The sequence below is a fragment of the Pelobates fuscus genome, chromosome 2 (genome assembly GCF_036172605.1).
Source record: "Pelobates fuscus isolate aPelFus1 chromosome 2, aPelFus1.pri, whole genome shotgun sequence".
Taxonomy (NCBI): domain Eukaryota; kingdom Metazoa; phylum Chordata; class Amphibia; order Anura; family Pelobatidae; genus Pelobates; species Pelobates fuscus.
This window is the reverse complement of record NC_086318.1, coordinates 407,384,236-407,408,058: the sequence shown is the minus strand read 5'-3', so window position 1 is coordinate 407,408,058 and position 23,823 is coordinate 407,384,236. Positions and strand designations below refer to the sequence as shown.

Sequence of the window (23,823 nt, the reverse complement as noted above, 5' to 3'; positions counted from 1 at the left end):
TTTTCAGGTGTATGTCTGTTGTCTCCTCGTTTTACGTCTTTCAAGGTACATTGTAATTCCGGTTCTGCTACTGTAAGTGTGAACAAATATGACCAGACAAAACAGTTCACATTCAGTGTGTATATAAACATAAAAACTGTATGAATTGCTTAAAATGTGTCAAGAGTCTACAGCACAAACTTCCTCCCACTATAACGTGTTACCAGCAAACAGGTGTTACAAACAATATTTCCGTTAAAGTGTGATGTCTATTTCCGTTAAAATCCAAAAGAGAAATGGATGTTTCATAGTAAAATTTACTTCAATAATAGATGGTTGGTGGAGACTTTGTAACCGCAAAAAGGATATAAATTCTCCTCCCTCAGCCTAGGAGAAGGCAGGTATAAATCCGGAGAGGACTAGTGTGTGGTCACTGGTACTTTTTTTTTTGTTGCTTACAATTCCGTTTTTTCTTGAATCCGAGAAAACAGAGATTTACAGTGGATGAGGTGTGAAGCGGAAGTAATTAGAACAAACTTCTGCTTCATTTCCAAGCTAAAGGAACGGCCATCTTCCCAAAATGTCACTGGTTGTAATAGTACATATATCGCATGATGGGCCTTCTTTAATTAGCATTTGCCATGCTGTGTCGTAAAACCTTTGCAGCATTCAAATACATACAAAAATAAAGATTTTTGGGGGGAAGTGGGAAGGCTAACACTAAGCTTCTAACTCTATACAGTCAGAGTTTGTCACTAAGCTTTCAAACTAAATAAATTACACAAATTTCGCCACACTAAATACACTAATATTTCCTGTTTATCATAAATTGGGTCCTTGCATCAATTTTTCGTGACTTCCATAAGCATAGTTTTTTACGGTATAGAATATTTGGACATATCTTTTTCATTTTTCGTTTTTTCAAGGAACGCTAAAAAACTAAATTAGATTACATGACCTACTTTAATTAAAACAAACTGAATAAATAAACGACAACAACACTCCAACATGTAAGTGCCATTTATGCATAAAAGGACAGTCTAGGCACCATATCCAACCATTTTCGATTGCTTTGAAACTTACCTGTGTCTCCCTGGCACCCGTAGTCTGGTCCCTCTTCACAGATATAGCTACAACTATAAGATATACCAATTTAGTCTCTTTTGGGACCTTATCCAAAGACAGATGGAATTGATATGCCAATGCAGAAGGGTTCGGGTAAGTGTCAAACTGTTTGGAAAGAGCTTGACTTTTAACAGTGGGACGACACCATTACAACAGGCTGTAGTAGTTATGGTGCTTAATGTGCAGCCTGAGTCATTTTGTTAATCGCCAATGGTGACATTTTTTTTAAAAGGACCCTATTTTCACACTTAAACACAGCTTTCTCGCTACAGTAGCAGGTCGAATGCTTAACTACTCGACCAGCTCAGATAGCCACTTCATTGACAGCTGGCTCTCCCCGGCAGTGTTTGGGCACTTGTTGCCTGATCAGCCGTGTAGCGTCAAATATCTGCAGATATATCACTTTTCCTGTTTCTCTCTGTGATCAGGCTGCAAGCTTCTATCACCGATTCTGTCTAAAAAATAAAGTAATTCCATTTTAAACATACAATACACAAATCCTATGACTAGAGTAGCTGGAAACTGGATGTCAATGTTAGTAACTTATTTTAAGAAACACATTAATAGCAAAATCGCCAGCAAGTACGCGGATAATTGGGTTTTTCCACTAAATACCAAACTGTTCAATTAAAACAATATTGCAATATTTACAATGTCTTAACTCCGCTAGTCACAACTCGGCTATTTTTACCTGAATTTTTGAAATTTGGTTTTCAATACACTGCATTTCAGTGTCTGTTAAAAAAGCAAACTTCAAAATGTTAGAATTACATGGATTCAGAGAACACATGCGACCTGCGCAAATATCCGCCGCCATACTTATTATTATTTAAAATACCAGAATAAGCAAGCGCTAAAAAAAAAATAGCGATCGCAGAGATAACAATACTTATTTAGCAATTTATCTGGCACAAACTATAAATGACATTTTGCGCCACTGATAGCTACTTTGTAACCCGAAAACTATATATTTTTTTACAAAACGACAGGAAACTCCATCAATTCTGGGTTTTCCTCACCATTTTTGGAAATAAGAGATTTTTGAAACGTGAGGGTTTTTCTCTCTCAAATCTACAAAGTGCAGTGTCATTTATCTCTGCATGACGTGCACTTTAATAAGAGCCAAAACACGTTGACCGTACAATTATTATAATACATACAGCAATAGGTTAATTATAAAAGAATTTATTGCAATATTATTAAACGGGTGGGTAGTTAGGAGACTTCCCCCAAGACCAGTTCTGATAACACCAGTGTTTAGTCCTGTGTGCATATATATGGAAATGGCTGATTTGTATAGCCTGTTTAATAGTTATTTTTTAATACAGGCATGGTCTTATTTACTAAACATTAATTTGTGGTGAATTACAAAAAAAAAAAAAAATCAAAAATCAAATTATAGGCAAAAGAAAAATAATGTAGATTTTAATAAAATCTCCAGTTCAATTGCACCCAGAGAGTGGCTATTCTGCATTATATTCTGCCATTGTTTTTTTTAATGTCACTATAATTCACTGTTTAGTAAATAAACCCCTCATAATGCTCAGCTCTCCCAGCCTGTCCTCCCCTCCCAGCCCTTGCTGCACTACTGCGCATGGGGCGCTGCGAGCCACACTGTGCATGTCCGAGTGACGCATTGCAGGTACCCAGCAACCAATCAGAGGCCAGCTAGGACGACTCACACTACAACGCGTCGAATTCCCGTGCACATGCCCCCTAGCGAAATAGTCCCCAGCTCCGCACTGCCAGACGTTGCCCAGCGCCCGGTTAAAGAGTCACGCAGGCTGTACCGGTCACGCCGCTCGACCCGATCAGCGCCCGGGGTTTCCGATTATGGAAATAACGGTATTTTCTCCGGTGTTGCTAGGAGTGAGCGGATGGAGGGAAGCCTCACCATCCCTGTGTGTAGCAAGTGGGCGGGGCCGAGGCTTGGCGGAGGGATCCGAGCCGGAGGGAGGTGTTTATGAAGGGCCGTTGGCGGCGGTTGGAAATTAGTCCGAGCCGTGCCTGCGAGGAGTGAGGTTGTCGCTGTGCTGCTGCTGGGGCTTTTGCGCGTATTTTAACGACCGCTCGTAGACATGGTGAGTACCGGGCTGGGGCCTGCGTGGAGCCCACACTCACTGAGGACCGGATCGGGCTATCACCTGCCGTGCTGTGCGAGCGGAGTGCGCACTCACTGTCACTGAGTGCGCACTCCCTGTCAGAGGCTGGGGCCGGCCGGCTATTAATGCTGACAGGAAAGGAGAGGGAAAGGGAGTTGTCCTGGCTGCTCTCAGCCCGGCTCTTTCCCTCCCCACCCATCTCTATGAATGGAAGCCATCCAATTATAACGGAATCTTTATTATCCATCTTTATTATCTCTTCTATAACCGCTTGTACCTCTCTCTGGGAGATTGGGTGTAAGTAACTCTTGGCAGCCTTGAAGCTGAGCATAATGAGAGGGTCTAAGGAGACTGGTAACCCTAGTATAGATTTTATATAACATATTAAATCTTTCTACAATAATAGTCCAATGTACTGGGTACCAGTCTGACTTTTTTTTTTTTTTTTTTTTGGTGAAGAGGTGCTGCAGTATCTGAGTCCTCACTTGCTAGTGATGGATTGATCCCTTTTATATAGGGCGAGTGATTGATCCCTGTGTTAAGCCCCTCTCTGCATGGCTGAGTGGCATGGTACTCTCTGTAGCCTTGTTGGTAGTCACAGGTAACCCAGCTATTGGGGTGGGAGACTGGCTGAGGTTAAGAAATCTGGGCGATGCAGCCTTAACTTGTATATCCTGATGTAGTGCCATTAAGCCCTTCAGGACTCTTGACATGTCATGATTCCCTTTTTATTCCATAAGTTTGGTCCTTAAGGGGTTAACTGGCTGACCATTATAGGATTGGCCTGCAATAGGTGGGTTAAAATTATACCTTTTATGTAAGGGAGAGTGAGGGAGAAAAATGTGAAACAAGGTAAAGGCTGGCTGTGATGCACCACTGTTTCATTCATTGGCTTCTTAATGTTAAGTGGCTTGCAGGCTATACAGCTGCTTGGTCTGGTGGCTGTCATTAAATAGGTTGCGTAATCTTGATGCCTATTTACAACAATGTTGTAACGGTGCTTTCTGGACCTGGATGTTGCCTAAGCTAGCACTCATTCAGGGAGAAAGGTCTATCCCACAGCCAGCTGGAGACTGATCTAGCTATTGTACTTGTACATTGTGCAGGGGCACTGGCTTAGCGGTTACATAATCTGAAATAACCCATCTGTAAACTAGGTCGCATGATGCTCTAGGAAAATTGTGGGGGATGAGAACATGCGACCGTGAACTGGACTGTTACCGGCTTATTTAGAAAAAAAATTCTCCCTCCTTACTCTTCCCATGTCAGAGCTTTTTCTGGATATTCTATAGTGACGTCCCTCTTTCGAGTTTCAGAGAAACTAGATGGGTTTTCTTAGCTTGCTGAAACTGACCTGTGGTTTTAAAATTGGGTTTTTATTTTTATGGTTGCTTTCAAGAAAAGTGCTACCTGTATACTTGTTGCATGCAAACCTGCAGTATAGTACACGTGACTTAAAAAAAATAAAATTTAATCTCCCACCCAAGTAAACTGCAGCTGGGAGCAGTCTCGTCACAGTTAACGTATCTGCTGTTTTGTCTCCTCCCAAGACTAGGGTGGGTCCACCGCATTGTGCTGCAGTTTCCGGTAGGAAGGGCATGTGTCCTGCTCAACCATCAGTAAGCTGAGATGTAATGGAGCAGATGAATAAGCAGAGTTCATAGCTGTGCCTCCAAATATAGGTCTATCTGTATCTCGTGCAGTTAACATTGACTGGAACTGTAGACCATACTTGAGTTATTCCATAATTTGCTGAAAGTGATCTGGAAAGAATTACAAATTCTCAGCTCAAGAAAAAGCCATTAACAGCCAAGGAAGTTGCCCATGACTTTGGAACAGATGGTGATTATGTTACTGCTAGTTTTGATCTTTGTTTTCGGGTGATATTGCTGTCCAAGAGTGAAGTCTATTAAAGAGAAATTGTCTCGTTCTGCAGAAATTTTGTATCCATTCCCTTTATAATGGGAGGTTTAACTGATCATAGGTTTTGCGTTGGAATGACAAGTTGCACACTTGATCTTGTATTAAAGGGTTTGTCTGTAAATGAGCAATCATGGTGCAAAGTTCTAAATGTGATAGTCACCATGGAAGTAACTGGAATGTTGGTGTTAACTGCACCTCTTTCAGGACTTTGCTCTGCTATTGGTTTATCTGAATAACATCCAAAGGTATACTTCTGCTGTTATATAGATCTGAATCTCTTTTGACTGATACATAATTGGTATCTTTAGCCATTGCAGCATCATGATTTATATGAACTATATTTAAGACTTGATAGTGGTTTAACTCTTTGAATACAGTCATAACGTTTGTGGACCAAAACCTTTTTTTCTTAAACACCATTCTGCTTTGCATGCACTAGAAGTGATTTGTAGTAAAATCAATCTGAATATTTTAAATTTGTGTAGCATTGTACTTTATAGACTTAAAGGGACTCTGTATGCACTAACAATTTTATCCCGTTGAATTGGTTATGGTGCCTGGAGTCCCCTGACACTCTTCTCTACCTTCAGTGTTGAAACTATTTTCAAGCAATTACACACTGAGGAGTCCTGACTTTCTATAGTACCACCCCCACTGAATGTATGGCTAAGGCAGAGCTTACACGCTTCCTTGTAGCAATACTGATTCATACCTGCAATGGCACTGTGACAGCCAATTACAGCTTTACAATTATGTTGCTCATTAGCCAAAGATGCTCAGTGGATAGGTTGAGGACTCCTGTTGGCAGTTAAAAATGCTAAATAGAATAGTGCCAGGTGACTCCAGGCACTATAATCACTTGAGTGAGCGAACGCTGTTATGGTACCCAGTGTCCCTTTTAGCAGTTTGTTCAGTGATGGTTATCTTTGAATTGCTTTACAGTTTCTCTTAACTCTAGCTTGTTAAACTGATCATATGGAAAAAGTGCATGCCATTGTACCATACATGATTCCTGCATGGTTGGGGTGCAATGTGCTTGGTTACTGCTACTTATAATAGCAGTCTGCAAAAGTTACTGCAGTTATACCATATCATAGCTACCCATACAGTTGCTTGTATGGGGGTGCGATGTTTATAAAATATTTTACTAGGAAATACATTGAGATTTCTCTAATTTTAACATATGTCCTGTGTATATGTAGTCATGCTCCATCCATATCCCCATTTTTGATAAGCTTCTTTAAAGATATCTTGTTTAATAGCCTGTTTTGCACCTTTGGCTTCATGAAAATGTGATGCTATTTAAAATGCAATGGAAGCTATGCTGTTAAATCTCTAACATATTTCGGCTATGGGTCTAGAAGATGCAAATCAACAATATTTACGGACAACTTTTTTAAGCACTAGGTAAAAGGCTAAATTGAACACTTTAACGGAATCAACCTTTTCCATAAAAGATTTCCAACTGCCTGTCTGACTCAACTGGTCATATCAAGTCACTGTAGTTGGGCTACAAATCTGCACACGGTGTGAAGTGAATACCAGTGGCATCTCTGCAAGTGATCAAAGATCTGGATAATGCCATCGCCTTGTGCTATCTCCTAGAATGGCTTTCTGGTGCTGTCCATGTGGCTTTCAAGTTAAAATACAAAGTTAGACATGTTTGTAACAATGGAGATTTTGTGTAAATCATCTAGCTTTGACAAAGAATTGGTATAGTACTGGGCATGTATCACCTCTTCTGAAGTGTGGAGAACTGGTGCATTGGAAACGTGTAGTTTAAAATGGTGCAAACCTTTTTTTTTTTTTTTTTTTTTGCTAAACAGAAGTAGTTCTTGGTTTCTTAGTCAAAGTTTACTTCCTGTCAACTTGCTAATCTCCTCCCAGATGTGACATTTCTGACAGTGTCCTGTCAGAGCATGTGGCCACCACCTAGTTAAACACCAAGATCGCTGTGACTGTAATGTAGGCCTGACAGGACAACTTGTGTCTTAACCCTATAAACACACAACTTATTCCAGCACTTAGGTCTCATTTGTCAGCCCTGATGAGGAACTTAATGCGCATGCATTGCGAGCTCCACCCATAGGAAAGCAATGAATTGATGCTGTCTGTGAGATTTGAAGACACTGGCTGTCCTCATACACCGCATAAGGATGTCCAGCGATTCAGAGTATAACTTCATGAAACAGCAGCCACGCATGCACCTCTAGTGACTGTCTGGTAGACTGCCATTAGAGGCAGTCATAACCCTGCAATATAACACTGAAGTTTCTCTGAAACTGCAATGTCTTAAACTGAAGGCTTAAGGGGACTGGGACAATGTTCCCAGACAACTTCAATGAGATAAAGTAGTCAGGGTGCTAATTGCCTCTGGTGGTTTGTTTCTGTGACTCTCAGCCAGCATGCAATATTTAATTTTAACTGTCTTACACAGTTCTCAAATTCTTGTGATGCTCTGTTGAAAGGAACACTATAGGGTTGGCAATACAAATTTCGAATCAATGGGACCCTTTGCTTTTGAGCATTGGTCCAGACACCACGCTGCGCCAATCTGTTTTTCTTAAAGGGACACACCAGGCACCCAGACCACTTCTGCCCATTGGAGTGGTCTGGGTGCCAACTCCCACTACTCTTAACCCTGCAAGTGTAATTATTAGTTGTTTTTTTTTTTATAAAACTGCAATAATTACTTTGCAGGGTTAACTCCACCTCTAGTGGTTGTCTACTAGAGGGCACTTCTGTGTCCCTTGCACAGGAAACCTGTGCTAGAGCGTCGCTGGACGTCGCTCATTTCCCCAAAGGAAAGCATTTTCAATGCTTTTCTATGGGGAGCTCTAATGCACGGCATTGCTGCGCATGCACATTAGATCTACCTGCCTGGTGGGCGGGATCAGTCTCTCCCACCGGCCGACGCAATCACTGGGAGGAGCGGCGGAAGAAGCAGCAACCTGGGACATGTTTTCACCCCTTCAGCAACCGGGGATTGGGGGGTGGGAGGGAGAGGGGACCTGCAGTGCCAGAAAAACAATTGTTTTCTTGGCACTGGAGTTTCCCTTTAAGCCATCTGTTTTGCTAGAGCAGCATAAAGCAAATTTCACAGTGAAGTAGTAAAGATGTTATGGTGCTTGCCCTTCCCTTAAGGGAATATTTGCATACATGGAAATCCCTGCAGCAATCCTCTGGTCTCATTCTAAATTTTTTTTTCTTCAGGTTTTAGTACAGCAAGCTTGTTTTGGCCTTAAAACTGATAATTGATTTTTGCAGTATTCACTGCAGTGGCACCGATAATGTATACATTATTGTAGCCTATGTGTCCATGGAGCATGGACCATGCCAGGAAAGCAAGGGTGTCATTGGCTGCTGTCAGTGCTCCTTTTCTAACAGAGCAGTGAGTTTGTTCTGTTGACACTTCCTATCTGGCATCCGATGCAAGCAAGTACCCATGGTGTTAACAGTTCTAGTTGGATAACTATGTAGTCCTCTTCCTGCAGGCAGTTGGTGAACTTTGTGAATCTGCATCTTCACCTGCTGTATCCTACTGTGTGCAACTATCCCCTTTCTAGAAATGTTGGATATAGATATTAATGCATTGTATAAATGCTGAGAATAAAAGTGTCATTTATTGACTGAAATCCCAATGTGTTTCAGAGAATCTAAACTCCTTGGGGGAGGAAACTTGGTGCCCTCTTAGCTTGCTTTTTATTGAAGCACTGACAAAGGGGTATTTATGCTTGTCTGCTACCTCAGTGGTTGATGCCACAGCTTGCGTGCATTTAATATGTGATGGCTAACTAAAGTACTTCAATTTTGTTGAATTCAAGTGTATAAAACATCAAGAATTGTTAGTCCCAAAGGAACTAATCTTACACGAAGACATGGCAAATACCATAAACGGAGTTACTGTAGTTGGCTTTTTTTTTTTTAGGACTTCTGAATAACTACACTATTGCTGGTGGGCTGTAGAGATGCCAACTCAAAATGTAGGGAATAGTTTGTGACCTATTGTAAAACTGTAGGTGATTCAGTATGCTGTATTGGTAAGATGTCAGGAGTTCCCCTGTGACCTCCCAGGATAGTCAGTTTGACAACTTACCTGGTGCTCCTCCAGGGCTGCCATAAGCTCACTTGCATTAAATGGTAACTCCAGTGCCAGGAAAACTATCTGTTTTCCTGGCACTGGAGGGGAGGGTCCCTCTCTCTCCCCACCCACCAATCCCCAGTTACTGAAGGGGTGAAAACCCCTTCAGTCACTTACCTGAGGCAGCGGCGATGTCCCTCACCGCTGTCTTCTCCTCCATGCCGCTCCATCGGCCGGCGGGCGAGACTGATCCTGCCCACCGGCCGAGGAGACCTAATGCGCATGCGCAGCAATTCCGCACATGCGCATTAGGTCTCCCCATAGGGAAGCATTGAAAACTATTTTCAATGCTTTCCTATGGGGATTTGAGCGACGCTGGAGGTCCTCACACAGCGTGAGGATGTCCAGCGACCCTCTAGCACAGGTTTCCTGTGCTATGGACCAGGAAGAGACCGCCACTAGAGGTGGAGTTAACCCTGCAAGGTAATTATTGCAGTTTTAAAAAACTGCAATAATTACACTTAGTGTTAGGAGTAGTGGGAGTTGGCACCCAGACCACTCCAATGAGCAGAAGTGGTCTGGGTGCCTGGAGTGTCCCTTTAAGCCTTACACTGCTTTACTGCTACTAGTCACTTGGTTATGATGTACAGTGTGCCATAAGACTAAAGGCCATTTAGGAAGCCTTAAATCTTTGTTCAGAAAACAATAGCAACCTCAGCTTGTCACATTGTTGCAAGGTGGTCCTCTGTTCCTTTCACACTGCATATAATTGTCTATATAACTGCAGTTAGTCCCCCTCATTGATATCAAACTAGTGCTGTGAACGAACCTGCTGTATGTACAGTCTTGTAATTACATCAAACTGTAAGTGTGGTGGTGGTGGTTGAGCAGTCAGTGTCAACTTTGTCAAATCCCTAATTTTTATTGATAAATAGAACTGGTTTGAAGTTGGGTGCCCCACACATGTTGTAAATTTAACATATGGACTAGACTGGTGGTTCCCATACTTTCAAGGCAAATCAGCAGCCTGGCTTTTAGGTTTCTGGTTCCATTCCAGGATTCCAACAGTCTCAATGGTTGAACACCTATCTACTTAATGCATGGTCGAATACAGATCCTTGTTGAACTGGAGTGTCTATTTAACATAACCTGACTTTATACAATTAAAGGAACACCATAGTGTCAGGGACACACATGTATTCCTGACACTATAATAAACTTGATATCTTAGGAAAGCATGGTAGGCTATTGCGCATGCACAGCTTAAGAAATGTTTGCCAATCAGTATCTCATCAGAAATGCATCAAATCCATGAATCTGACACATTCAGTGCCTCCATGCTTTGCATGTAGACTCTGAAAGCCTGTTCCCCACTGACAGTCTCTTCCACTAGAGTTGTTACTAGGCAGTGAAGTAAAGGCAGTGTTTACATTAAAGCCTGCAGGGACTGGCTATGTACTCGAGCTGTGGTTTTTCTAGTGACTTTAGTGTCCCTTTAGCTTTTTTTAACTTGTGTGTTTCTGAGAGCATAAATCATGTTTTCAGTGGGTTACACTTGCTGTGAGATCTCTCCTGTATATTCCTGTTTGAGAAGCACATATTCTTTGCATAATTGGTTATCAGTCCCAACAATTTGGATTTGTGTAAACAAAACTAATCTGTTCTCTTCATTCTCATATTGCCTGCTCAAAGGTTTCCTTTATCCTTGGTGGTTTCATACAGAGCCTGTCTATCCTCCCTACTTTCCCTTAGGGTGAATTCAAACAGGAGACATGCTCAGAGTTTACCTGATTTTAAAGAAATCTAGGCATTTGCTAGAACTATTCTTATAGAGGAAATTTAATTCTCACTTACAATTGAGTTTTATTTGTCCTGACAAGTACATTTTAGGCACTTAAAATGTACTAAGTCACTCAGCATTCTTCATTGAATTTAGATCAACAGAGTTGGAGCGTATTTTCAATTTGGCAATCATGGAGACTTAAAATTCTATAGATGGTTGCTGTTACTAATTGGCTTATATAACTGAAAAAGAGAATGAATGAGCTGCTGGTACAATTAGAAGTAAACATGATGTAGGTAACATAGCTGAAATAAACATGGAACTTTAAAGGGGCTCTAAGCACCAACACTGCTTTGGTCTAGTCTTGGGTGCAGTCCTTTAAGAAACACTATATAGGGTCAGGAACACAAACCTGTATTCCTGACTAATGTCAAACCCACCATTTAGGTGACTAGTCTCCTTAAAAGCAATCACTCACCCCATTTCCAGCGCAAATACGCTGGATATGCCCCTTTGGTGACATCATCAGAACTGCCTTTTTTCTTTTTTAGCCGATCCAATGCTTTCAACATGGGGTGGGGCCAATCAGCACCTCATAGATGCATTAAATTAATGCATCTCTGAGGAAAATTAAGCATCCCCATGCAGAGCTCAGTGGACCTAAGCTCGAGGCAGCAATTGCCCAGAACACCTGCCTTGGAAAGATTTATCATTGAGCTGCATTGAGAAGTCTGACTGGACAAGCACAAAGTCTGGGCTGGGTTAGAAGGGGAGGGCTTGCAAAGGCTTCACAGGTTTTGCAAGCTGTTATACCTGTAATGAGAATGTGTCGCTAAATGCATGCAAGCTTTCATTTAGGGCATCTACTAAACAGTGATTTTTATTTTATATCTGGACAATTGAAGAGGCAAAGTTGTATGGCTTTTTTTTAATCTAAACCATGGGTAGGTAACCTTTAGCACTAATGGTGACTGCATCTCCCAAAATGCTTGCATGGTTCCTGAAGTCTGTATGCTGGGAAAGCATCATGAGAGATGTACGAAAGGCTGCCTACCCCTACAGTTTAGTGTTGCTTTAGAATCTGATGATTCCAGCACTGTGAAGGCACTACTGTTTGTGGCCTTTTTAAATTTGTGTGGTGCATATTTTAGGTGTATTTGCCCACTTGTGATGCAAGGCCCCGGTGTGTTTGATACAGGAATGTCTCCTATCAAATTGCATAGTAGACATTATTGGAGTATGTGTGAGCATATGGTGGATATGGAAACTTAACTCCCTAGTGAGAATATGGACCACTAGCAGGGTTCAGACTATTCTTTCATGCTTTCCTAAGCACAAGGCAGCTAAATACTAGTGAGCTGTAAATTTAAATCTTTGTTCTTACAAGTTTTTCACAAATCAGTTTTGTATATAGGAACTCTGGATTATTTGATTTTTTTTTTTATTTAAGGGCACTATATTGAATATGGTCTGGAATGCAGGCTTTGACTCAGACTGATCAGCTGATGCTGACAAATTGTAATGTTTATTGTGCTTGGAGTGAGTTTATTAAAGCCACTGCTCTATCTGCCCTGACTAAAAAGGTTACTCCAAGCACCATTACCACATCTGAGACTTTGAAGCACTGAACAGAGTTGCATGAAGGCACAGAAGCCTTGTTACTGGCTGGTGAATGTCCATTCCGTACATATTGCCATACACAAAATAGCATTCATTGACTGAGTCGGGATTGATGCCATTAAGACTAGAATCTATATAAATGCCTGCATAAATAATTTGCATAATCTGTGTTCCTGTTATTTTATTTATAATTAAAAAAAAAAAATACCCATGATTCTAGACCTACATGCCATGGGCACATAGGGTGTAATGATTGACAGGGGCACTAGTGAGCCTGCTGCCAAGTGTGATCTTGTTCCCTGACTCTCATACTCCCAGCAGCATTACTAGTTTGCTGTGAGTTTAGGATATGTTGAAGCCAGCATGTCCTTGGCATAGTCTTCCAAGCAGGGAATTCAATCACCGCAATGGATGGAGGTAGTGCCTTCTGACTCGTGTCAAAACTCCTTCCTATGGTCTCAGTTTGAAGAACAGGTACAGCACTATATAGATCAGGTTTGTAACGTGAGTTACATTTGTTTTTTGTTTTTCTTACACGATTCTGTTGAATAGGAAGCTATGCTTCCATATCAGTTTGACTCTGGTACATTAAAGGGACACTGTAGGCCACCCATACCACATCAGCCCATTGAAGTGGTCTGGCTGCAAACTCCCATCACTCTTACCATGATCAAGTAATTATTGCAGGTTTTTATAAACTGCTATAATTGCTTGTTGGGGTGAACTCCTCCTAGTGGCTGTCTACCAGACAGCCACAAGAGGGACTTGCAGGTGTTTAGACTACCTTTGGTCATCTAAACGACACTGGACATCCTTGCACTATGCATGATAACTTCCAGCATAGCTAGAAACCATTGAATAATGCTTTCCTATTGGGAGATTCTAATGCGAGCGTGGCCATTCATTGCCGTGCAAGTACATTAAGTCTCTGGCAGCAGGGGAGGAGCATGGGTGGAGTTGAGCCGGTGCCGGGGGATGCTGAACCCAGGTAAGTGAGAGTGGGTTATTAACCCAGGTCTGCACCACAGGAGGCCTTGACAAAGGGGACGCTATAGTGCCAGGAAATGAGTTTCCCTTTAAGCAAAGAGGGCAGCTTTTATAAAGGATTATTCTCTGCTTTCCCAACTTCTTTCAGTTTGCAGAAAATCAGAGGGGAAAGTAGTCTAGCTGTGACAATGGCTGACTCGTAGAAATTATCCAAAACCGTTTTAGGGTTGCACTTCTAAAAATTCCGTGTTTGGTGAATAACACGGACAGTGATGTGGTGGCTGGCAATCCCACCCAGGTGTTACAGGGAGACTCTAGCCTAAAAAGTTTGCAAGAACTTAATTTTTTTTTTTTATCTCCAACTTTAACTTGTTTTTGTAATGGGAAATTAATTATTTGTGGCAGTAAATTTTCACGTGAAGTAGAATTTGCCTCAACTTCAGAAAAATCTCTTCCAGAGCTGCTGCATACCTGTGTTCATTGTTCTCACATACCTTGCTAAATGTTTCACATTCTCATGACCGTTAACTACAAATAAGTGGTTGTGGCCAATTGAGCAAAATGCACATTGCAGACTTGTTTTAACACTTTGCATGCTCTTGCAGCATTGTAGTCCTTTACAGCGTTTTCATGTGTCTGAAATTTTCACTACACTCTCTTGGACCTCGATTTGCTAGTATGTGGAAGTGTCCCTTCAGTAGCAAATGGGTTTCTGGAGCACACTGGCTCACCTTTTATTGGTTAAAGCATTCTCCGTTTAACACCAAAGTCTGTTTCAGCACCAACTCTCACTGCCTCTTTTCTTTCTCAAAATAAGGAAAACTGACATCTGTTGCAGAATCATTAGTGCCACTGAAAGGTTAAGCAGTCAAATGACACTATCAGCCGATCAGTGACTCACCATTCATAAAACTGGCTTTTAGCTTTTTGTGCATGCATAATACTTGAACAAATGCCAACAGGAAAAGCCATTGCTATAAAAAGGAACTTTGAGGTTTTGTGCTGCAGGTTATACAACAATGTGGCCGTTATAAAAAACCATTAGCATTATAAGTTTATTTCCATCTTAATGAGTATTCATGTGAAGGGCCCTTTCTTGCACTGTCCAGCCAGTCTCACTTGACATCTCTCTCCATAAGCTTGTAGATAGTACTTTGGTATACTTGAAATATTTATCAGGCTATAGTAAATGTGACTGGAATTACTGCTTAAAGGTTCACTAGTGTCAGGAAAACAAAGCGGTTTTCCTGACACTGTAGTGCCCTAGGGGTGCCCTCACCCTCAGGGTCCCCCTCCCATGGCGCTGAAGGGGTTAAAACCCCTTCAGCAGCTTACCTTATTCAATCGCCAGGCTCCCTCGCCGACGTCAGTGGAGTTGCATGCGCAGCAAGTACTGCACGCGTTCAAAGTGTCCATAGGAAAGCATTTCTCTATGCTTTCCTATGGACGCTCTGCGCAATAGAGGCATAATATGCCTCCAGCGTCGCAGATGCGCCTCTAGTGGCTGTCCAGAAGACAGCCACTAGAGGCTGGCTTAACCCCAAATGTAATCATAGCAGTTTCTCTGAAAATGCTATGCTTGCATGTGAAAGGTTAAAACCTGAGGGACCTGGCACCCAGACAACTCCATTGAGGTGGAGTGATCTGGGTGACTTGTGTCACTTTAAACTTGACACTTCAGTATGGGCATGAGGTCTTTCAAACTCTATTACATTTACACTTGGTCTGGTGTTCGCTAGTCAACCTGCATTTTCCAGTTTAGTTATTGCCTATTTAGGAATCAATCGGTGCCTTGCTGCATTAAACAAAATTTCATTAGGATCAGCATTAGATTAAAAACTTTTTTTTTTTTTTTTATGAGCGAGTTTTATCGACTTAAAATGGCTATGAAGATAAAGGGTACATTGCTTCTGAGACTTTTCAAACCCATTGAGTTTTAATTCCACATCACATGGAAGGAACTCCTTGTATTCTCTTCATAATTCTGCTCCATGCAGACTGTTAACAAAGTGCCTCTAGTTAAATGAAGCTTCTATGCATGGTTTGTTTTTAACCCCTTAAGGACACGACATGTGTGACATGTCACGATTCCCTTTTATTCCAGAAGTTTGATCCTTAAGTGGTTAATACACAAACATATTTGTGGCCGAGTTGTTAATACCATGTGATGTTGCTAAAGCCCCTCAAATGTGTACACCCTTATATGATGGTTCCATAACTTAAAAACAATTGTATATGGAAAACGTTGGTCAATGAATGATTCCGGACATGCTTACGTTATCACGTACTCCTTGATATATTAAATACTCTTGTAGCTTTGCAGAAATCACTGGAAGCACAAGGGAGACTCCCACTGAACTGACTTGATTTGCATATTAAAAATGTCATTAAATTGACATGCATCTCGTGTGTGCACACTTCATTTAAAGAAATATAGAAACCTACATAAAGTGGGGGATGGAAATGTTGAAATTTATGTAATTCACATTTTTATAAACTTGGTCAGATGGCATTGTTGGACATGCCGTTCTAGCTAGGGGAGATTTCAGCCTTGCCTGTCCAGCTCCATTCCTGACATGTCCACTAATGGCAAACTGGGAATCATTGTGCAGAAAGAGTAACCAGAGCCTGATCTGCATGATCAGACTCCCGCTCTTCTCCCCAGTCAGGATGTTGCAAGGTGGAGCGATCTTCCAACAGCACATCTGACAGGCATGCCCAGTGCACTTGTCACTTTTCCAGCATTCCTAGGGATAGTACACATATTGGGTGGTGGCAATTGAAATGTTTAAGAAAGCAGGTAAAGATCAATCAACTTTTTTTTTTTTGTTCTTCTCTCCCTGCCTAGTGAGACAACGGTATCATTCCTTTAAAGGGTCCCTTGCGCGCACACAAGCTTACATGCATAGCATATTACAACCTAGATGTAGTGTAAGCTGTCATAATACGTGTTTGGTAAAACAAATTGATTAACTCTATTTTAAATACATCTTGCTGTATGTAATGTGCTCTAAAAGTATGGTACTTCCTCCCCTGATGGTCTTTTTGGCTTAGATCTCTATACTGCCAGCACAAGATGTTTAAGTTGCAAGTCTCTCTCTGGGCCAAGCAAGAGAAGAATGCTACAGGCTGTTCTTGTAAGAGTATTGCAGTACGCCCCAGCATGAGTCCTAATTGGCTTTAGATATTTTGATTATTTGAATCATTGTTGGATGTTAGTGTAACATCTGCAGACCAGTGGCAGTGCTGGTTAAGGGCTATAAGATAGGAAAGCGTATAACCCTTCATGGGAGTGCATACTTTAAAACTTCTATAGCCATAACATCTCAGAAAGCTATATCTATAGTTAACTTGTCATACATTTTCAAGTACACACAAAACATTGAAAATCTTGCTTAAATTTCATTCCCTTTCACATAAAGCATAGTCTCACTCTTGAATAAACCTTTTTCCAATTACTGTGTATATGAACTAAATCTAGTTCTGCCATACGATTTTGGGAGACCTCTATACAAAGGCTTCTAACTTTAGTTGTACTTTGCAGTATTTCACAAGTTTGATTTACACTGCATAGGTTATGCTTAAATTCCCTATACAGTTGATACAAACTCCCATTTCTTTTGTAAGGTAATTTATACATCCACACTAAATGCTATATCCCATGTATTAAATGTTATCTTTTACTTGGTGTAGAAACAATAAACCCCAGTTTTACACACTCAATGGATTTCATATTAAGTTTCTGAAATGCCTAGCAAGCATTACATACTATATCAACCAGTGTATCTGTTGAATGTAGTAACAGCTGTTAAAGTCCATTATTGCATGGTTGATTTGTGCAAACTAGTAAGAGTCCTGCACTACATTCTAATTAGTGTATTTTCTTTTTTCTTTTTTTTTTTTCTTTTAGGCTGACCAACTGACAGAAGAGCAGATTGCAGGTATGGGTTTAGTATGATTTCTGTTGGTCCTTGAAATGGCAGGTCTCTAACAGTTTGTGGGCCAGAATTTAATATAGGTTATTTCTGGAGTTTGGACTGATGCAGATTTACATGAATTGTGGTTATACAGATCCTGCTGTAGCACATACCTAGTGCTTACTATGCATGCTAAATGCTGTCTTGGGCTTTTAACTTTGGTGTCACTTATGTAGGAGTTTATTCCATAAACTTAACCAAACAAAATTCAGAATGTCAAACATCTGCAGCTATGATACATGACCATTTTAGCCTTTATTTTTTATTTCTATTAACTACAGGCTCATTTTAATTGACATTGTGAAGAGGCTCCTATAAAATGTATGAGTCTGTGGTTATTGGCATTCTTCAGATTTGCTTTAAAATTGTTCTACAAATCACTGACATAGCTTCATGCAGTGAAGATGTCAGTATAAAGTTTGCTTGTCATAGTTCTGTTTTTGTTAAACACTTTTTGTGCAGACAGTCTCTTGTAAGTTTCCTTGCTTTCACTTGCAGAGTTCAAAGAAGCTTTTTCACTATTCGATAAGGATGGTGATGGCACAATCACCACAAAGGAGCTTGGCACAGTCATGAGGTCGCTTGGCCAAAACCCCACAGAAGCTGAATTACAGGATATGATAAATGAAGTAGATGCTGATGGTAAGCACAAATTGTTTTGTTGCTAGCAAACTTTCCAGAAACTGTTATTTACATTATGATTTCTTTTTTAGGTAATGGAACAATTGACTTTCCTGAATTCTTGACTATGATGGCTAGAAAAATGAAAGATACAGATAGTGAAGAAGAAATCAGAGAAGCATTCCGTGTGTTTGACAAGGTAGCCTAAACATGCATGATTTGTATTACCAAAAATCCGCTGAGATCTGGTGCACTTCCCTTAAGACACTGGTGTCTCCAAAACAACCAGTTTAAGCAATTTTGGTGTATAGATTATGTCCCTAAACTCTGCTTAATTAACTGCTATTTAGTTGTATCTTTTTGCTTTTGTCATATCAGCCCTTGCCACATCTCTCCTGACTGACTCATGCCCTCCATGCAGAGAATTGTATGTTTTCAAGCAGATGTTTAATTTAGAGATAATCTTCTGCTTTGTATATTTAACTTTAATCACACACAGGAGACTCCTGCATGGGTCTAGAAGGCCATTAACAGAGCAGGAGATACATTCTAGATTAAACCGACTGTGCAAAGAAAGGGTTTGGGAAGGCTGTGCACATTATATGCAGGGGCAGTGTGATTAGGGCTGTATAAACAAAGAACTAAGCAATCAGAATGCAAGGGCATGCTCTATTCACCAAACTGCTTCATTAAGCTATGGTAGTCTTGGTGACTAGTCTCTTTAAACTTGGCATTCTGATAAGTGTGGTGTCTTGTGTTTATATTGACAATGTTGCAGGAAAAACTGTACCCATAAGTGGTTATATGGGCTGGAGTGCCCCTGGCACCATCATCCCTACGATCATCAACTAAAAATTACTTGCCATCAGCATTGTCCCCAGATTCCTGTCATGACATTTGTCTACCCCCTGGCCCTTGTGCTCAAAGAAGCATTGATTAATGGTCTGCAGACTCTTGACTTGGGCACTGCCCATTGTACTAGCAGTTTAGTTACTTGCAGTGACTGTCTAGTGGCAGACTTTTAGCCAACTCCCTCAGACAATCACTGGGTGTACAGTCCATGCTGCGGTTACCACCGGGCCTAACTGAAAAACCAGAGGCAGCAGATACCTGAGGATAAAACTTTGATTATTTAACGTTGTGGTGATAAACCGTTCAAAAACTGAGTTGGATGACGTTATGGGCCCTGGAGTAGCACTTTAAAGGAGTTTGTGCTTTTACGCTCTTGCGTAAATTGACACTTGGAGGAAACTCATGCCTCATATTGAATACTATAGACAACTGTTTGCTTTAAAATGGCTTCCATGAAGAATTTATTGTCTTTGCCACTTCTACAAAGCTGTCACTAGTTGGGCTCTGCAAAAGCTGTTTTTTTTTTTTGTCTAGCAGCAGTTCAAGATATCTGGCAAACACTAAAAGTAATTTAATTTAAACTTGGCATTCATTTTAATGCCAAGCTGATGTCTCGGCTCGCCTAACTAGGTGGTGAAACTTGCCCATCTCTCTTCAGGCAATTGACTAATTGTCACTGGGGGTGTGTGGGGAGGTGAAACTAACTGATCGGAATCTAACAATTGATATTGCACTTTAACTCCATCCAGGCCCACTGAGTTGGGGAGGAGAGTTTCATCGTTCAGGTGCTTGTGAATGACCAGAAAGGGTAGAACTTTGACAGGAAGCCTTGATGGAGGTGCTTGGTGTCAGGATAGGTTTTCCTGTTATCTCTATTCAGGTCCCTAAAGTTAAGAGCTAATCATGGGGATGCTTGACTACATTTTGTTCCACATGACTCCCTGAATCCTGTTAAGTGTTTAGGTGAAACTTGGTGTGAGAAATTGAGTATTAAGTAAGCAATTGAGGACAAGTCTTCAGTATTCCTCTAAACTGCCCTAATTGTTTTTAGGATGGAAATGGTTATATAAGCGCTGCAGAGTTGCGTCATGTGATGACAAATCTGGGTGAGAAATTAACGGACGAAGAAGTTGATGAGATGATCAGGGAAGCAGATATTGATGGGGATGGCCAAGTAAATTATGAAGGTAAACTTTCTTTTTATCATACATTAAACTGTTTTATAGTTCAGGTTTGTTTTTGTTTTTCAGTAACTTTCTAATAGTGTTTCAAACAAAATGTATTGGATATCTGATTTTAAAATTTGCACACATACACTATTGGGCAATGTCTTCAGATTCTTTTTATTTTCCCTTTTAAACATGTTTGTTAAAGGAACACTCAAAGCACTATAACCACTACAGAGTGCTGTGGTACTAAAAGTGTTCCTTAAAAGCTGGTAGGCATTATTTGTTCTCAGTTGTCCTCTGGTTAATACAGTACCCATCTTTCAACTTGGTTTACACTTCTGTAAATTGTGTTTTTGTGTGGATTCCCCCTCTCCTAACTAACTTAACATGCATCTGTAGAGGTTTGAAACCACTGTCCTGCTTGGAAATTGTTGGAGGTGATTGCAATTGTATGGAAAGTCTATATATTTATTCAAAACTGCAACTGTTTTAACTATTCTATTTCTGCAACGCTTAAATACACTAACAGGAAATTATCCTGATGTTCCTACTTCTTAGTATGTCTTCCTGAAGATTATCTAATTTGAAGATTTAATATCCCATCAGTCTGTACTCCTAATACAGTACATCTAAAACATGGTTACTCTTTCTTAATACACTCTTTCTTTTCCTTTTCAGAGTTTGTACAAATGATGACAGCAAAGTGAAGACTGTACAGAATGTGTTAAATTTCTTGTACAAAGATGTTTATTTGCCTTTCTTTGTTTGTAACTTATCTGTAAAATGTTTCTCCTTACTGTCAAATGCATGTATAGTAATTTAGAATTCCATTCATGTTTCCCATATTACTGTCAGTCTCTAATTTGTTTCAATGAAAAGTTGATCAAGTAACTAAAGCTGCATGTGGCTTACTCTGGAGTTCCTATAAGCCCATTGTGCACAAATGCTAGCTTGATGAATTTGTTCAAATGAGGGAACACCTAGAATCTAACTTCCCACTTAAATTTTTTTTATATAACTTCCCTCTTTAAAGCTGACTGACTTCAAGTAACCTGTTTGCTTGTTGGAATGTGGAGTAAACAACTCTAAATTTAAAGATAGTTAACAATACTGAAATTATGTTGCACTAATGCAGAACTGGTATATCCAGGTACTTGTCTTGTACACTTATTTCTTTCCTTTCCTGCCCTTCTGTTCCTTTGCTCCAGTACAGTGTACATCTTCACTAGGCTTTTTAAAGATTCTTTTTGTGCCCACTTTCACTGAAGGACCTACATCACATTAAACATTAGTGAGTTGTAAGTTCTTACACCAGTAAAAGTTTTCCTTTTTGTTTAGCCACTTTTCAGAAGAACCTGCTTATGGCACAATTTGCCTCAAATCCATTCCAAGTTGTATATTTGTTTTCCAATAAAAAAAAAATTTATTATGGCTTCCTTTTCTGTGACTTATTTTTGCAGTGTCCATTTCAAATACTGCTGCCTAACACTTTCTTAGGCGATGTTCACTTTGGTAAAATGGTGTACAGCACCTGTATCTGCATCTCTCAAGGTTTTTAATTGTGCGTTGTAGTGTGGTTTTCTTTAGCACTCATTTTCTCTTGAGCAGGTTCTAACTTTACAAAATTAAACTAACTTGCGATGCTCAGGAGGACAGGAGGTGTTGTCTAGCTATGTATCGCTGTGTATTATGGACATTTCTTATGTGCTATATTGGGCACTTGAGCTCTTCAAGACCTGAAGGGGGAAAAAAAATATGCATTCAACTTGTCCTGAACTCTCCAACCTAGCAGCAGTCTGATTCATTAGATGAGATGTAGGAAAATCTGAAGGGGTATAATTGCCCCTCTTCAATTAGCCACTGAGGACCTGCTCTCACATAGGTCCTAGTTATGTTATTCATGTCACCTGTAACTTCACTGTTCTTGACTAGCATTATGGTGACACTGTAGCTAGTCATTTGGAGTCTTTTAAACAAACATGTCAACTAAAATTCCTTAAGTTGGTTCAATATAATATTGAACCAACTTACATTTTTTTTTCTTGTTTACAAAACCTAGGGTGTTTATCAAGCAATGTATTTTAATGGTGTTCATTAAACAAATCCAGTAGATTGTAAACTGCCAAATACAACTACACACAGGTGATACTCGAAAAATTCGAATTTCATGCAAAAGTTAATTTATTTCTGTAATGCAACGTAAAAGGGGAAACTAATGAGACTCATTACAAGCAAAATGGTTCAAGCTGTGATTTGTCATAAGTGCAATGATTATGGCTTATAGCTCATGAAAACCCCAAATCCACAATCTCCAGTAGATTAGAATATTGTGAAATGGTGCAATATTCTAGGCTCACTGTGTCCCACTCTAATCAACGAAGCCATAAACACCTGCAAAGGGTTCCTGAACCTTTAAATGGTCTGTCTTTTTCAGTAGGAATCACAATCATGGGGAAGACTGCTGACCTGACCGTTGTGCAGAAAACAATCATTGACACCCTCCACAAGGAGGGAAAGCCTCAAAAGGTAATTGCGAAGGAAGTTGGATGTTCCCAAAGTGCTGTATCAAAGCAAATTTAATAGAAAGTTGTGTGGAAGAAAGGTGTAAAAGCAGCTGGGATGACCACAGCCTGGAGAATATTGTCAGGAAAAGGCCATTCAAAAGTGGTGGACTGAGGCTGGAGTCGGTGAATCAAGAGCCACCACACCAACGGTCCTGGACATGGGTTTCAGATGTCGTATTCATCTTGTCAAGCCTCTCATGAACAACAAACGTCCATAGCATCTTACCTGGGCTAAAGAAAAACAGACCTGGTCTGTTGCTCAGTGGTCCAAAGTCCTCTTTTCTGGTGAGAGCAACTTTTGCATCTCATTTGGAAACAAAGGACCCAGTCTGGAGGAAGAATGGAGAGGTGCACACACAATATGCTTGAAGTATAGTGTGAAGTTTCCAGTCTGTGATTTGGGGAGCCATGTCATCTGCTGGTGTTGGTCCAGTGTGCTTCAAGTCCAGGGTCAGCGCAGCAGTCTACCTGGAGATTTTGGAGCACTTCAGGCTTCCTTCCACAGACTTGCTTTATGGGGATGCTCTACCTCAGCAGTGCCACAGGCTGATGGCTTCCATGCTGCATTGAGGCAGCAATTGCTGCAAAAGGGGCCCAAACCAAGAACTGAGTCCATAAGCATGCACATGCTTTTCAGAGGTCCGCTGCTATTCTATGTACACTGCTTGTTTTATTGATTGCATGTAATTTACTGGAGATTGTGGATTTGGGGTTTTCGTGAGCTGTTAGCCATAATCATAACTTATGACAAATCACAGCTTGAACGTTCTTGCTTTGCATGTAATGCGGCTCATATTAGTTCCCCTTTTACGTTGCATTACTGAAATTAACTTTTGCATGATATTCTAATTTTCTTGATCACCTGTAAGCGAAAAATAAAGGAACACTATTCACTAAAGCAACTTTGGCTTAGTGAAGTGGTCTTGGTGTCTAGTTCATGCCCCTACAGTCTCACTGCTCAATTCTCTGCCATTCAGGTGTTTAACCCCTTAAGGACCAAACATCTGGAATAAAAGGGAATAATGACATGTCACACATGT

At 40.6% G+C, this 23,823-nt stretch overlaps 1 protein-coding gene across 1 annotated transcript; it reads left to right on the top strand.

Annotated features, from left to right (window-relative positions):
* Positions 1–3,077: 3,077 nt before the first annotated feature.
* On the top strand, positions 3,078–21,650 carry CALM2 (calmodulin 2). The gene is made up of 6 exons (XM_063443925.1): positions 3,078–3,185; positions 17,511–17,541; positions 18,076–18,219; positions 18,291–18,397; positions 20,102–20,237; positions 20,898–21,650. Exons 1-6 carry the CDS (start codon positions 3,183–3,185, stop codon positions 20,924–20,926), a joined length of 450 nt encoding a protein of 149 aa, XP_063299995.1. The 5' UTR covers positions 3,078–3,182; the 3' UTR covers positions 20,927–21,650.
* The last annotated feature ends 2,173 nt before the right edge of the window (positions 21,651–23,823 follow it).